At 53.0% G+C, this 11,949-nt stretch overlaps 1 protein-coding gene across 1 annotated transcript; it reads right to left on the bottom strand.

Moving 5' to 3' along the window:
* Positions 1-9,334: 9,334 nt before the first annotated feature.
* Positions 9,335-10,857, bottom strand: LOC309446016 (uncharacterized protein). The gene is made up of 2 exons (XM_082065386.1): positions 10,564-10,857; positions 9,335-10,388 (listed from the first exon to the last, which is right to left on the bottom strand). Exons 1-2 carry the CDS (start codon positions 10,603-10,605, stop codon positions 9,441-9,443), a joined length of 990 nt encoding a protein of 329 aa, XP_081921512.1. The 5' UTR covers positions 10,606-10,857; the 3' UTR covers positions 9,335-9,440.
* Positions 10,858-11,949: the final 1,092 nt, after the last annotated feature.

Genomic DNA, 11,949 nt, shown 5'->3' with positions numbered 1-11,949 from the left:
CCAAGAGGCCAATGGTACCTGGGGTGCATGAGGAGGAAGGTTGTTCCTCCCCCTCCACTCTGCCCTGGGGAGGCCACATCTGGAGTTACTGTGTCCAGTTCTGGGCTCCTCAGTTTAAGAAGGACAAGGAATTACTGCAGGGAGTCCAGTGAAGGGCTATGAAGATGATCAGGGGTCTGGAGCATCTTTCTGAGGAGGAGAGACTGAGAGAGCTGGGGCTGTTCAGCTGGAGAGGAGAAGCTGAGAGGGATCTTGTTTATGTTGATAAATATCTGAAGGGTGGATGTCAAGAGGATGGACCAGACTCTTTTCAGTGATGTCCAATGATAGGATTAGGGGGCAACGGGCACAGACTGAAGCACAGGAGGTTCTGTCTAAACATGAAGAGAGACTTCTTTACTGTGAGGTGCCAGACCCTGGAACAGGCTGCCCAGAGCAGGTGCGGAGTCTCCCACCTGGATGTAATCCTGTGTGATCTGCTCTGGTGAATCTGCATGAGCAGGTGGGTTGGACTGGATGATCTCCAGAGGTCCCTTCAACCCCAACCAGTCTGTGATTCTGTGATAACTCCACGACCTGCTTGGCCAAAGCCCCATGAGCGCAGCCAGCGGGCTGGCCTGTCTGTGCAGGGCCGCCCAGAGACCGTTCACCTGCTGGAACGTTTCCTGCCCAGCCCAGAACTGCTGACAGAACGACGGAGCTCGACGTTAAAATGAACTGCAGTCCCGTGGCTGGGGCTGGGTCGTTGGTTCTCTCCTGTCTGGCCAAGCTTGGCCAGCGTGTCCTGGGGAAGATTTGCCACGGCAAGGAAAGGGCACGGTTGACCACGCTAATGTACGGAACTCGGTACAGTTTTATACCGATGGCTGAACAGCAGCGACACCGATGGTGCTTAGAGGATGCTTTCAGAGATGGAGATTTCTAGGAACAGCTTTTCCGCTGTATTAAAAATAACAGAATTGGTACTGTTGCATGATCCTGTTAAAGGCTTCATTGCCATTCCAGGTGTACTTGTGCCACAGCCCCAAAAGCAGGAAGGCAAACGAGTGTGGATTTGTCCCAGGTGATCTGGCTCAGGTGCTGCCAGTGGAGCTGCTGCAACAGCCTGGGCTGCAAACTTGCCTGGGACTCTGCCAACGCTTTTAGCATTAGGTTAGTATACAGACACACAAAGATGCTACTGATAAAATACTGTATTTATGCCTTATACATTTACACATTCCTCAAGAAATATCACTCCCAACCTCATCACTATGATGACAGGTATTGTGATCTGTTGATGGGAAGCAGTGGAGTGACAAGGGCAGGAAAGACGAAAACAATGGGAGACTTCAGTTGCATCCCTATATTAATACTAATACTAATGGATCAGGTACACAACAGCATAAGATCAGGTAATGAGATCAGTACAGTGCCAATAGCAAGACCACATTTAGAGGTGTGTCAGAAATTGCTTCAAGGAGCAGATCCTCAAGAAACCCATGAGAGGCAGGTGGCTCTTGAGCAGGTTCAGATCGGTGCCCAGGCCGTGGTTGATAATGTCATTCTTTTCAAAGAGCAGTTCTGTATTGATGATGTTACAGGAAAAGGAACAGAGAACAGAACCTCAGTATTTAATCACTGCAGCAACACGTGGTTCACCCACATCTTGCATATTGTTTGGTTGTGCCAGGACAGGGAGTAAAGCTATAGACAGGAGAATATACAGTGAGGGTCAGAGAGGATGAACAAGATGTTAAATAGCTTCCCTAACAGGAACAGTATATGTGGAAGCCTTCATGATAGAAAAGAGATGGCTGAGAGAGAGCTGGAAATACTCTGGACCTTTGGAATAGCCAATTAATGTTTCCAACCTCTCTCAAAACCAAAACGGGGGATACCGAACCAAACTAGCAGGAAGCATGTCTAGAACAAACAATTCCGTTTCTCCCAGGTGATCTGGAGGGGGCCCCTGTGAAGAGAGTTTGGGGCTGTTTTGGGCTGTGGTCCCGGGGGAGAAGAAGGGACTTGGCCCTGTCCAGTCCTGAGCCCGCTCACTCTCCCCGGCTTGTTCATTCTGGCCCTTGTAACCTGCGTGTGGCAGCAGCTCCACCATCTCCTCTCTGAACCCCCAGCAGGCTGCTGCAGAAGGGGAGCGGCTCTCCTGGCTCTCAGAGAAGAGACGCCTGTCGCAGCGGCTGGAGCGTCTGCAGGGAGCAGTTGCGAGGCTGGAACTGGAGAAGACGGAGCTGAAGCAATACAACGCTGAGCTCAGGAGGACCCTGGAGCTGGTAAAACAGGCTTTCCCTGCCTCTGCAAAGCCTCCCGGTGCTCTGGAACACCACACGTTTCCCAGACAGCACTTTGGAGTCCTCTGCTGGTGTCCTGCCCTCTCCCCCTCCCCCTGTGGACACTCACTGTCTGTTTTCTCTCCCTTCTGGCACCCGTTGCCTTCACAAATGCACATTCACTGGGGTACCCGCCTTCTTGAACCAGTGTCCCCATCCACACACACTGGAATCTCTCTTGCCCTTTCTCCTCCATATTCTGCTTCGAGTGCCTTTTGCCCCAACGTTCTCAGGTGCAAGTGACAGTCTGTGAGCAGAAATCTCCTTGCCCTGATGTGCAGGGGTCCTTCTGCTCCTCGTCTGGTGGCCCGAGTCTGTGACCCTTTCTCCTCCCCAACGTGCAGGTGGAACGTGAACGGAGGAGGCTGAGGAGATGTTGCCGTGGTCGGGCGCTGCCAGATGCGTGCGGATTGTCTCCCTCTGACCAGCGGGAGGTGCCGGCTTCTAGACAGGTGAGAACAGAATCGCACTGGGTGGCAGGAGGGTCTGGCCATAGGGAGGAACGATGGCAAATCCCAGTGGCAGCAGCCCCCAGTAGAGACTTCAAAAACTCAGATATGGGCCGCGGCTTTGACTAAACTGGAGACAAAAAGAAATCCTTGTGTTTTCTTCACAGGAGGAGTCCCACACGTGCTGCACTTGTCGCTTGGCCGAGCTCCAGCAGCAGGTGAGGAGCAGGAAACTCATCCAGAGCTGCCTTGGCCGCACTGATGGGCACAGCTCTGCACAGCGCTGCAGCCCAGGTCGGTTTGGCCGTCAGGAAGGAGTGCAGCAGGCAGGGTCAGACACGGCTGTTGGCCACGGCCAGACACATCATTCACCTGGGTCTGGGCTCTGACACCCCTGAAGGTCAGGCAGGGTGGGAGAGGGACTGGAGGACCTGCAGAAACTGGAACTCACCACAAAATAGAGAATGTTTGCATTTTTTATATATAAGGCGGATCCCCTTGAGTCTTCCTCATCGTGTTGACTCTTCCTGTTTTCCTGTGGCTCAATTAGCAGCGTTTCTGCATCGTGTCAGAGCTCCAGGGATCCGAGGCAGTGCCAGAGATTAGAGCCTTCAAACACTCATTGGTCTCGTATTGCTCTTCTGTGCTGATTGTGATCCCAATATAGGACTGAGCCACAGACCTGAGCACTGTATGGATGTTTGTTTTATCACTGTCCTGAGCTGTTTCCCCCAAACAGCAAAGCCCGGAGCGCTGCTCCCAGCGCTGCCATCTCCTCCGCTCCACAGCGGGCAGAGGAACATCCCAGAGCTGCTGTGGCTGAGGAGCTGAGCGCAGCTGGGGCTCCCCCTCTCCGTTCAGGGTGACTCTGGGAACCTGTTGCTGCCCATTGAGAGGGACAAAGTGTTTGTCGGGCTGGAGTTAGGGGACGTGTCTTCCCTGCCGGCCGGTACCGTGGAGCTACGGCTGGTCCTGACAGCGTGGGCTTGGCTGAGCTCGGCCTTTTGCCTCTTTCAGGTGTCCCTCCTGCAGACGCAGCTGCCGCAAGAACGAAAATACAAGCAAGACTATATTGAGAGCTGCACAAAGACCAGCCGGGAGCTCTCAGACCTTCACCAAGAGCTTTCGGCCTCCTTAGCAGCTGTGGCCAGGGATCCCAAAGCTGCTGTTCTGGAAGCAGAAACTTTGAAGCTCCATCGGTCTCTGAACCTTAACTTGGCACTACTTTCTCTGGACCGTCAGAGTCCTGAGAAACAGCCACTGCATTCAACAGCCAGACCCACCAGAAGCGATGACCCGAGGTGACAGCACCAGTGTACAGCAAAAGGCTGATTTCCAAATTATGTTTCCTTCAGTGCCTGAGGATTATGGGAAACCAAAAGGAATGCAAAGTTTTTCTTAATGACTGCGCAGAACAGCTTTCAGCTCCTTTGGGTACATATGTATAAATATGGAACCAACAGCAACAGAACATGAGACCAAAGGTTATGTACAAGTATAGACAAACACCCATGCAAACAGCAATAAGGGAAGCAAAATCATCTCACTGGGATTTAACATTCTTGAAGCCAGAAACAAAACAAAATGACAAAATAATGTTTTCCTCACAAGTGGACCATCTTATTTTTCAAACAGTTTTTCGGCGTTTCTGGTGTTTCTGGTTCCTTCAGACATGAATGTTGCATAAAGACAGGAAGGAGAACTTGCCTTAAAACAAGTGAAACGTACAGCACTTACTTTGCAAATAAAGATGATGAGGAGACCTTCAGAGGTCTTTGGGGCATGAAGATTACCATGGTGTAAGGATATTTAACTTTCTGAAAAACCCTCAGGACATTTAGAATGCCAAGCACAAGCGAAATGTGGTTTGAATCTATTTCAGCAGGTGTTACCCTGCGATGAGAGAATGCACTTGCATCTCTTAAGAGCACGAGATTCATAGGCTACCGACGTAACTTTCCCAGCCAGCTTTGTCTTCTGATGAGATGTAGAAAGAAGTTTACAAGTCTGGGAGAATTCGTCAAGGATGCTGAAGTCAAAGGAAACAGTATTGGTGGAAACCAAGAAGGAGGTTCCTGGTTAATTAAAGATTGATAAGAGGAAACGTGATAGTCATGAAGTATCTGAAGCAGTCATTCCAAAATACACTTTTACTCAATTTCTTTTTTATAAAATGTGGATTTCTGTTTGCTTTGAAATTTTGTATGGCATTTTGCATATTCATCTACAGTTTTCATTTTTCCAGGCATGGTCGAGTGTTTCTTCAGGACCAAGACTCTTGGAGCCAGGGAGATGGAACATTTCCGTCCTCTTCTCCCTCCCATTGTTCAGGTAACCAGGGCAGTATCTTCTCTCTGTGCAAGGTGGATTTTTAGCTCCTGCTGAGTTTCTGCAGACCATCGGGCATCTTATCACCGCTGAGAACTGGAGCAGTTGTTGCTTTGCACAGGGCAAGCTCATTGATAGTTCTTGTTCCAAACTGAAAGCTATCGGCTGTTCTGACACTCCTCTCTCCTTTAAGCCATTTCCACATGGTAACACAACCTTGACAAATTTTTAAGGCTGTTTCCATTGAATTCTGTCACCAGAGGCAGGAAACGATGCTGTTTGTGGATGTTGCCAAGTTGGGGCAATGTTAAAAGGTTTGCTTATTAAATATCTCACTCAAATTGTTTCTTGTAGTCCTTTTCAACTACTGTTTTTAGCTCTTTGCTCATCACTTCATTCTCACGTGATGCTTACCAAGCTGAACCAGAAAGAAATAAATTGAGGGGAAAGTTGGGAGCCATTTAAAGCGTTTATACTTCTTTTTAAAGTGTTTGTACGTATTTGAGTGTGTATATTCACCCCATGGCCTCAGTACTATTCTCATCTTGTTGAGACTTATCCATAGTTTTAGTGGTATATGTGTATATTTTCTTTAAATTGAAAACAAATGTGGCTGAATGGATACTTTCTTGTTCCTTCTGTGCAAAGATCAGTGTTAATATACGGTTAGATTCCCTTCCGCGCTGTGGAGGATTGTGCTCATTTAGCCATAGCAGTCTTTCAGCCAGTGTTATTTTTTGTTGACATAAAAGGCTGTGTGTGAAAAATGTTTAGGAGGACAGAATCCTGAAGATGGGGCTTCTTATGTGTCTTAACCCAGCTGAACAGCATACAGCAGTGTCTTTTTGGGTGGTTGTTTGAGGTAGAGTGCAGGAATTGCAGTTCTTTGATGCTCCAAAAGCTCCTTTCTTCCTTTTTCATTATTTGAAGAGGTAGTAATTCTTACAGGAGAGGAAAACACATAAAGAACATCATCTGTCATAATTCATACCACTTCTAGGCAGAGTCCTCTGTGTTTACCTGTTTTTTCAAGGAGAAGCTTTGTCACGTGGTACTCAATGAGCAGCTCTGCTATTCAGAAGTTCCTCTCCCAACTCTTGAGTTTCTTGTGGCACTTCTGCAGGCACAAGGCACTTGGCTTCTCCTCATCTCCCTCCCTGCAGCTCGGGAGTGACCACCCGGCTGTGCTACTGGAGCAACTGCTGATTCTACCTGGCAGAGGTTTGTTCCTGTCGTTGCCTTTGTCATGCAGCTGAGGAAGTATTGCATGGAATATTCTTGCAAAATAGCACTTTTTTAATGAGTTGCTGTCTCAGAGAACTCTAGCATAGAAAGTGCTGGAGAATGACTGGAGGAATAGCGACGTATGTCTCATGGTGGAGTTACTCTCTATGTGAGGGAGCAACTACAATGTACTAAATTCTGCCCAGGAGCGGATGAGGAGCGAGTTGAGAGTGTATGGGTCAGAATTAAGGGGCAGGCTGGCAGGGGTGACACTGTTGTAGGTGTCTATTACAGGCCACCAGATCAGGCTGAGGAAGTTGATGAGGCCTCTACAGGTAGCTGAGAGTGGCCTCACAATCTCAGGCCCTCGTTGTTGTGGGTGATTTTCACTTCCCTGGTGTTTGCTGGAAGGACCATTCAGCCAGCCAGGCTCAGCCCAGGAGGTTCCTCCAGTGCATTGATGAGAACTTCCTCATGCAGACGGTGGAGGAGCCGACTAGGAGAGGTGCACTGCTGGATCTCATCCTCACTAACAAGGAGGGTCTGGTCGAAGCGGTAAAGGTTGAGGGCTGCCTGGGTTGCAGTGACCACGAGATGGTGGAGTTCAGCATCTTGTGTGGCAGGAACAGAGTAGCAAGTAGAATTGCAACCCTGGACTATAGCAGGACAAACTTTGGCCTTTTCAAGCAATTGCTTCTTCCACGCTCAGGATCAGAGCATCCCCACACGTGGGAAGTCAAGGAAGGGAGCCAGGAGGCCTGCGTGGTTGAACAGGGATCTGTTGGGTATGCTCAAGCAGAAGAGGAGAGTTTACAGGTCATAGAAGCAGGGGCTGGCCACTTGGGAGGAATATAAGGCTGATGTTAGAAGATGTAGGAAGGCGGATAGGATAGCCAAGGCCTCCTTAGAATTACAGCTGGCGAGAGGGGTCAAGGACAGGAAAAAGAACTTTTTCAAATACATAGCAGATAAAACTAACAGCAGAGGCAATGTAGGCCCACTGATGAATGGGGTGGGTGCCCTGGTGGTGGAAGATACAGAGAAGGCAGAATTACTGAATGCCTTCTTTGTCTCTGTCTGCTCTGCCAGAGGCTGTCCTGGGATGCCCTGTACCCCTGAGACCCCGGATGAAGCCAGGTCAATGGAGGAGTTTGCTTTAGTCGATGAGGACTGGGTTGGGGAGCAATTAAATAGTCTGGACATCCATGAATCCATGGGTCCAGATGGGATGCATCCGCAGGTGCTGAGGGAGCTGGCTGAAGTCATTGCCGGACCGCTCTCCATCATCTTTGCCAAGTCCTGGGAAACGGGAGAGGTGCCTGAGGACTGGAGGAAAGCAAATGTCACTGCAGTCTTCAAAAAGGGCAAGAAGGAGGACCCGGGTAACTATAGACCGGTCAGTGTCACCTCTGTCCCTGGGAAAGTAATGGAACGACTTATCCTTGGTGCCATCTCAAGGCATATCAAGGATAAGAGGGTTATTAGTGGCAGTCAGCATGGCTTTACCAAGGGTAAGTCATGCTTGACCAAACTCATAGCCTTTTATGAGAATGTAACAAGGTGGATGGATGATGGCAGAGCGGTGGATGTGGTCTACCTTGACTTCAGTAAAGCGTTTGACACAGTCTCCCACAGCATCCTCACAGCTAAGTTGAGGAGGTGTGGTCTAGACAATAGTGAGGTGGGTTGCAAACTGGCTTAAGGAGAGAAGCCAGAGAGTGGTAGTCAATGGGGCAGAGTCCAGTTGAACCCTGGATCTAGTGCAGTGCCTCAGGGGTCAGTACTGGGGCCAATATTGTTCAATATATTCATCAATGATTTGGACGAGGGAATTGAGTGACTGTCAGCAAGTTTGGTGATGACACCAAGCTGGGAGGAGTGGCTGACACACCAGAAGGCTGTGCTGCCATCCAGAGACCTGGACAGGCTGGAGAGCTGGGCGGGGAATAACCTGATGAAATTTAACAAGGGAAAGCGTAGAGTCCTGCATCTGGGCAGGAACAACCCCAGGTTCCAGTATAGGTTGGGAGATTACATATTAGAGAGCAGTGTAGGGGAAAGGGACCTGGGGGTCCTGGGGACAGCAGGGTGACCATGAGCCAGCACTGGGCCCTTGTGGCCAGGAAGCCAATGGTACCTGGGGTGGGTTAGAAGGGGGTGGTCAGTAGGTCAGAGAGGTTCTCCTGCCCCTCTGCTCTGCCCTGGGGAGACCACACCTGGAATATTGTGTCCAGCTGTGGCCCCTCAGTTCCAGCAGGACAGGGAACTGCTGGAGAGTCCAGCGCAGCCACCAAGATGCTGCAGGGAGTGGAGCATCTCCCGTGTGAGGAAAGGCTGAGGGAGCTGGGGCTCTGGAGCTGGACAAGAGGAGACTGAGGGGTGACTCATTCATGGGGATCAATATGGAAAGGGGGAGTGTCAGGAGGATGGAGCCAGGCTCTTCTCGGTGACAACCAATGACAGGAAAAGGGGCAATGGGTACAAACTGCAACACAGGAGGTTCCACTTAAATATGAGAAAAAACTTCTTCCTGGTGAGGGTGGCAGAGCCTGGCCCAGGCTGCCCAGGGAGGTTGTGGAGTCTCCTTCCCTGGAGACATTCAAAACCCGCCTGGACATGAGCCAGTGTGGTGGCCAAAAAGGCCACCAGCATCCTGGCTTGTATCAGGAATAGTGTGGCCAGCAGGAGCAGAGAAGTGATTGTGCCACTGTCCTGGGCACTGGGGAGGCAGAACCTTGAATCCTGGGGTCAGTTTTGGCCCCTCACGACAAGAGTCCTTGAGGTGCTGGAGTGAGTTCAGAGAAGGGAACAGAGCTGGTAAGGGGCTGGAGCACAAGGGTGATGAAAATGCTGGTTGCTTCTCACCTCCCTACATGAGATTCCCTGTAAAATAGGGTCTTAGCATGACAGAGACTGTAGGAGGGAAGGGGACGGACGACTGCAGGCAAATGCCAGACGCAGCCTGGCCTGGCTTGAAGGAAGGCAGCCACAAGGCAGCACTTGGCAACAAACTCTTTATTGGCAGCACAGGGCTGCACTTGGCAGAGCTGCCCAGGGCTCTACGCGTCTGTTGCCGCAGCCCTGCCCAGGACATGGCCCGCAAGCCTCCGGGCTAACGGCCTCGCTGCTGACGCGGCTGCTGGGGCTCGGCTCCCCCCGGCCGGCCGCGCGCTGCTCTGCGTCGTGCTGCTCTCTGGGCAGGGGCCTTCGGAGCTGCCGGAGGGACGGGCTGTCTGCAGAGCTGTGGGCCCGCGGAGGGGCGGGTGTCCTCAGCGGGACGGCTCTCCTCTCCGTCTCCAGGTCCGGGTGACTTGGCTCCCTTGCCGCCTTCCAGGCTCTGCTCTTCAGGTGCGCCGGGGAATCCTTGTCCTTCCTCCACGCCTGGGCTTGAGAAAGGCGCCTGGGGTGGCTGCGGCCGTCTGTTGGAGACACCTCCCCTGAGAAGCTCCAGCAGTCCAGAACATGTGCAGCTACAGCCTCCTTCAGACTGAGAGGCTCCAATGGCTTCCAAGGTGCTGCAAACAACGCTGACAACTTCTGTGGCCAGACGGTCAAGCGAAGCCTCTGAAGTCGCTCTGTCGGAAGCTGCTGTTTCAGCTTGCCCCGATTTCTCTTCCTCAGATTTGCCCGCTTCAGTGGTTCCTCCGGCAACAGACCCAGGCTCAGATGTGCCGGATGCAAAGTGCTTCCCCAAGCTCTCCAGCACGGCCGCTCTGAGCTGCTTGGCCACCAGTCCAATCTGCTGCCGATGGTGCAGAGAAGAGATCTCCGGAGGCTCTGCAGCTCTGAGAGCACCGGCTGCACCTTCGTGTCCCAGCTCAGGCTGGGAGGGGCTTTCGCTCTCATCACAAGCTGCTCTCAAGCGTCGCCCCCATTTCATGGAGTTGTTTTCTCCTTTGGGTGGAGGTGGGCACGATGGTTTCTGAGGCAGCAGCAGCCGCTGTCCCAGACAAGATGGTTTCTGAGGCAGCAGCAGCCGCTTTCCCAGGCAAGAAGTGTTGATCTTCCCCCGCAGTTTGGGAGCATGCTCTAACTTGGGCAGGTGTTCCTGAAGCTTCTCCTGCAAGGTGACAGCAGGTTGTGTCTGGCTGTGGGCTGGACAAGCGCTCCCGGCCCTGCGTGCTGGGGCGTCCCGCGGGCCCAGGACAGGGCTCTGCTCCAGCCCCGCGACGAGGGCAGAAGGGAAGGGCTTCCCTCGGGACGCTGCGTGTCTGTGAACACCCCGCTTTGCTGACCTGCTCTCGGATGAACGCTTTCTTGGCCTCCAGCTTGAGCATGGTCCGGTACTGCCTGTACTGGTTGAACTCCTTCAGCGAGCAAACCACCTGTGGGGAGCCGGGGGCAGAAATCCCCCAAGCGCGGTGAAGCCGGCTGCGCAGACTGCCTTCCCGAAACAGCCGGGCCGGCGGGAGGGGAGCTGCTCCTCTGCACACCCTCCTCTGCGCTCGGGAACCCCCCGGGAGGGAACCCTTTTTATCAGCCCCATCGCATCCAAACCTACGTTGCCATCGCTGGTGACTAAACCCTGTCTCTTCAGCCTCTCCAGGTTGTCCTTGCGTTGGTGGTAGGCCTGCAGATGCGGGTCATGCAGGCTGTTGTACTCGTTGCTCATCCGACGGCCATAGGGATCCCCAAGGTCAAACGAGCAGGAGGGCCGGTGAAGCTGTGAGAGATGTTCCCGAGTGTGAACGGGGCAGGAAGGAGCCGCAGGGACGAACGCACCTCCCAGCTCCTCACGCACACAGGCCGGCATTTCCAAACCTGCGAGGCCCAGACTAATTCCTGGCTTACTCCCCACCACAGGAAAGATCTCTGTACTTGAGAGACTCTCCAGCGCAGAAGAAAGCCTGAGCCCAGGCGCTCTGCCTGTGCCGATCTGCTGGTGCTGTGGGAGCACAGGGGGCTGTTTACTGCGGGGCCAGAGGGCTGCACCCAGTGCTGCACCTGCAAGGAGCTGAGCTGAAATGTACGGAATGCTGCTGCTCTGGGCACGTTCTCCTTGCTCCGGGCACCGGGGAGCCAGGAGCTTCCCTCGAGTCCCCAGTCCCGGCCGACTGAAGGGCTGCAGCTCCCGCTGTAGAGCAGGTGGCCACGAGGACTTGTCTGGATCACGGGGAGCCCATAAAAGAGGAGAGCCCTCCTACCCCTTTGTTCTGCCTTTACCTTTTCCCCCAGCTTTCCCCTGCTGAACACAGGCTTGGAGCCGGGTGTCACGGGGATCTTGACACCGAGGGTGAGGTCCAGCAGCTCAGGGTCCATTGGGCCAGTAGCTGCTTCTCCCAGGTGTTGTCTTCTGTGTCCGAGCTAGGAAGACAGAGACCCTCAGGCACAGCTCAATGAGCCTCCTGCCCAGCGGCTGCAAGAAAGGGCCCGTCCCAATGCCCCCGAGCAGCCCCGCCGTGTCCCAGGCTCCGCGGCTGAGCCCTCTCCATCACCCGCTGCTCACCTCTGCCTGTTTGACAGTGCCCTGAGCACCGCGTCTGCCTTTGGGACAGCAGCGGTGAGACTGCGCTGCACAGCGCCTGCACTCAGCACCGCGTCTGCCTTTGGGACAGCAGCGGTGAGACTGCGCTGCACAGCGCCTGCACTCAGCACCGCGTCTGCCTTTGGGACAGCAGCGG

This window comes from Streptopelia decaocto (assembly GCF_964273445.1).
Source record: "Streptopelia decaocto genome assembly, chromosome: 14".
Lineage (NCBI taxonomy): Eukaryota > Metazoa > Chordata > Aves > Columbiformes > Columbidae > Streptopelia > Streptopelia decaocto.
This window is presented reverse-complemented; position numbering and strand designations above follow the sequence as displayed.

Coding starts and splice junctions, on each gene's coding strand:
- LOC309446016 (XM_082065386.1), bottom strand. CDS start 10,605: ATGCTCAAGCTGGAGGCCAAGAAAGCGTTCATCCGAGAGCAG. Junction 10,389..10,563: donor AAGCGTTCATCCGAGAGCAG/GTCAGCAAAGCG, acceptor GTCACCTTGCAG/GAGAAGCTTCAGGAACACCT.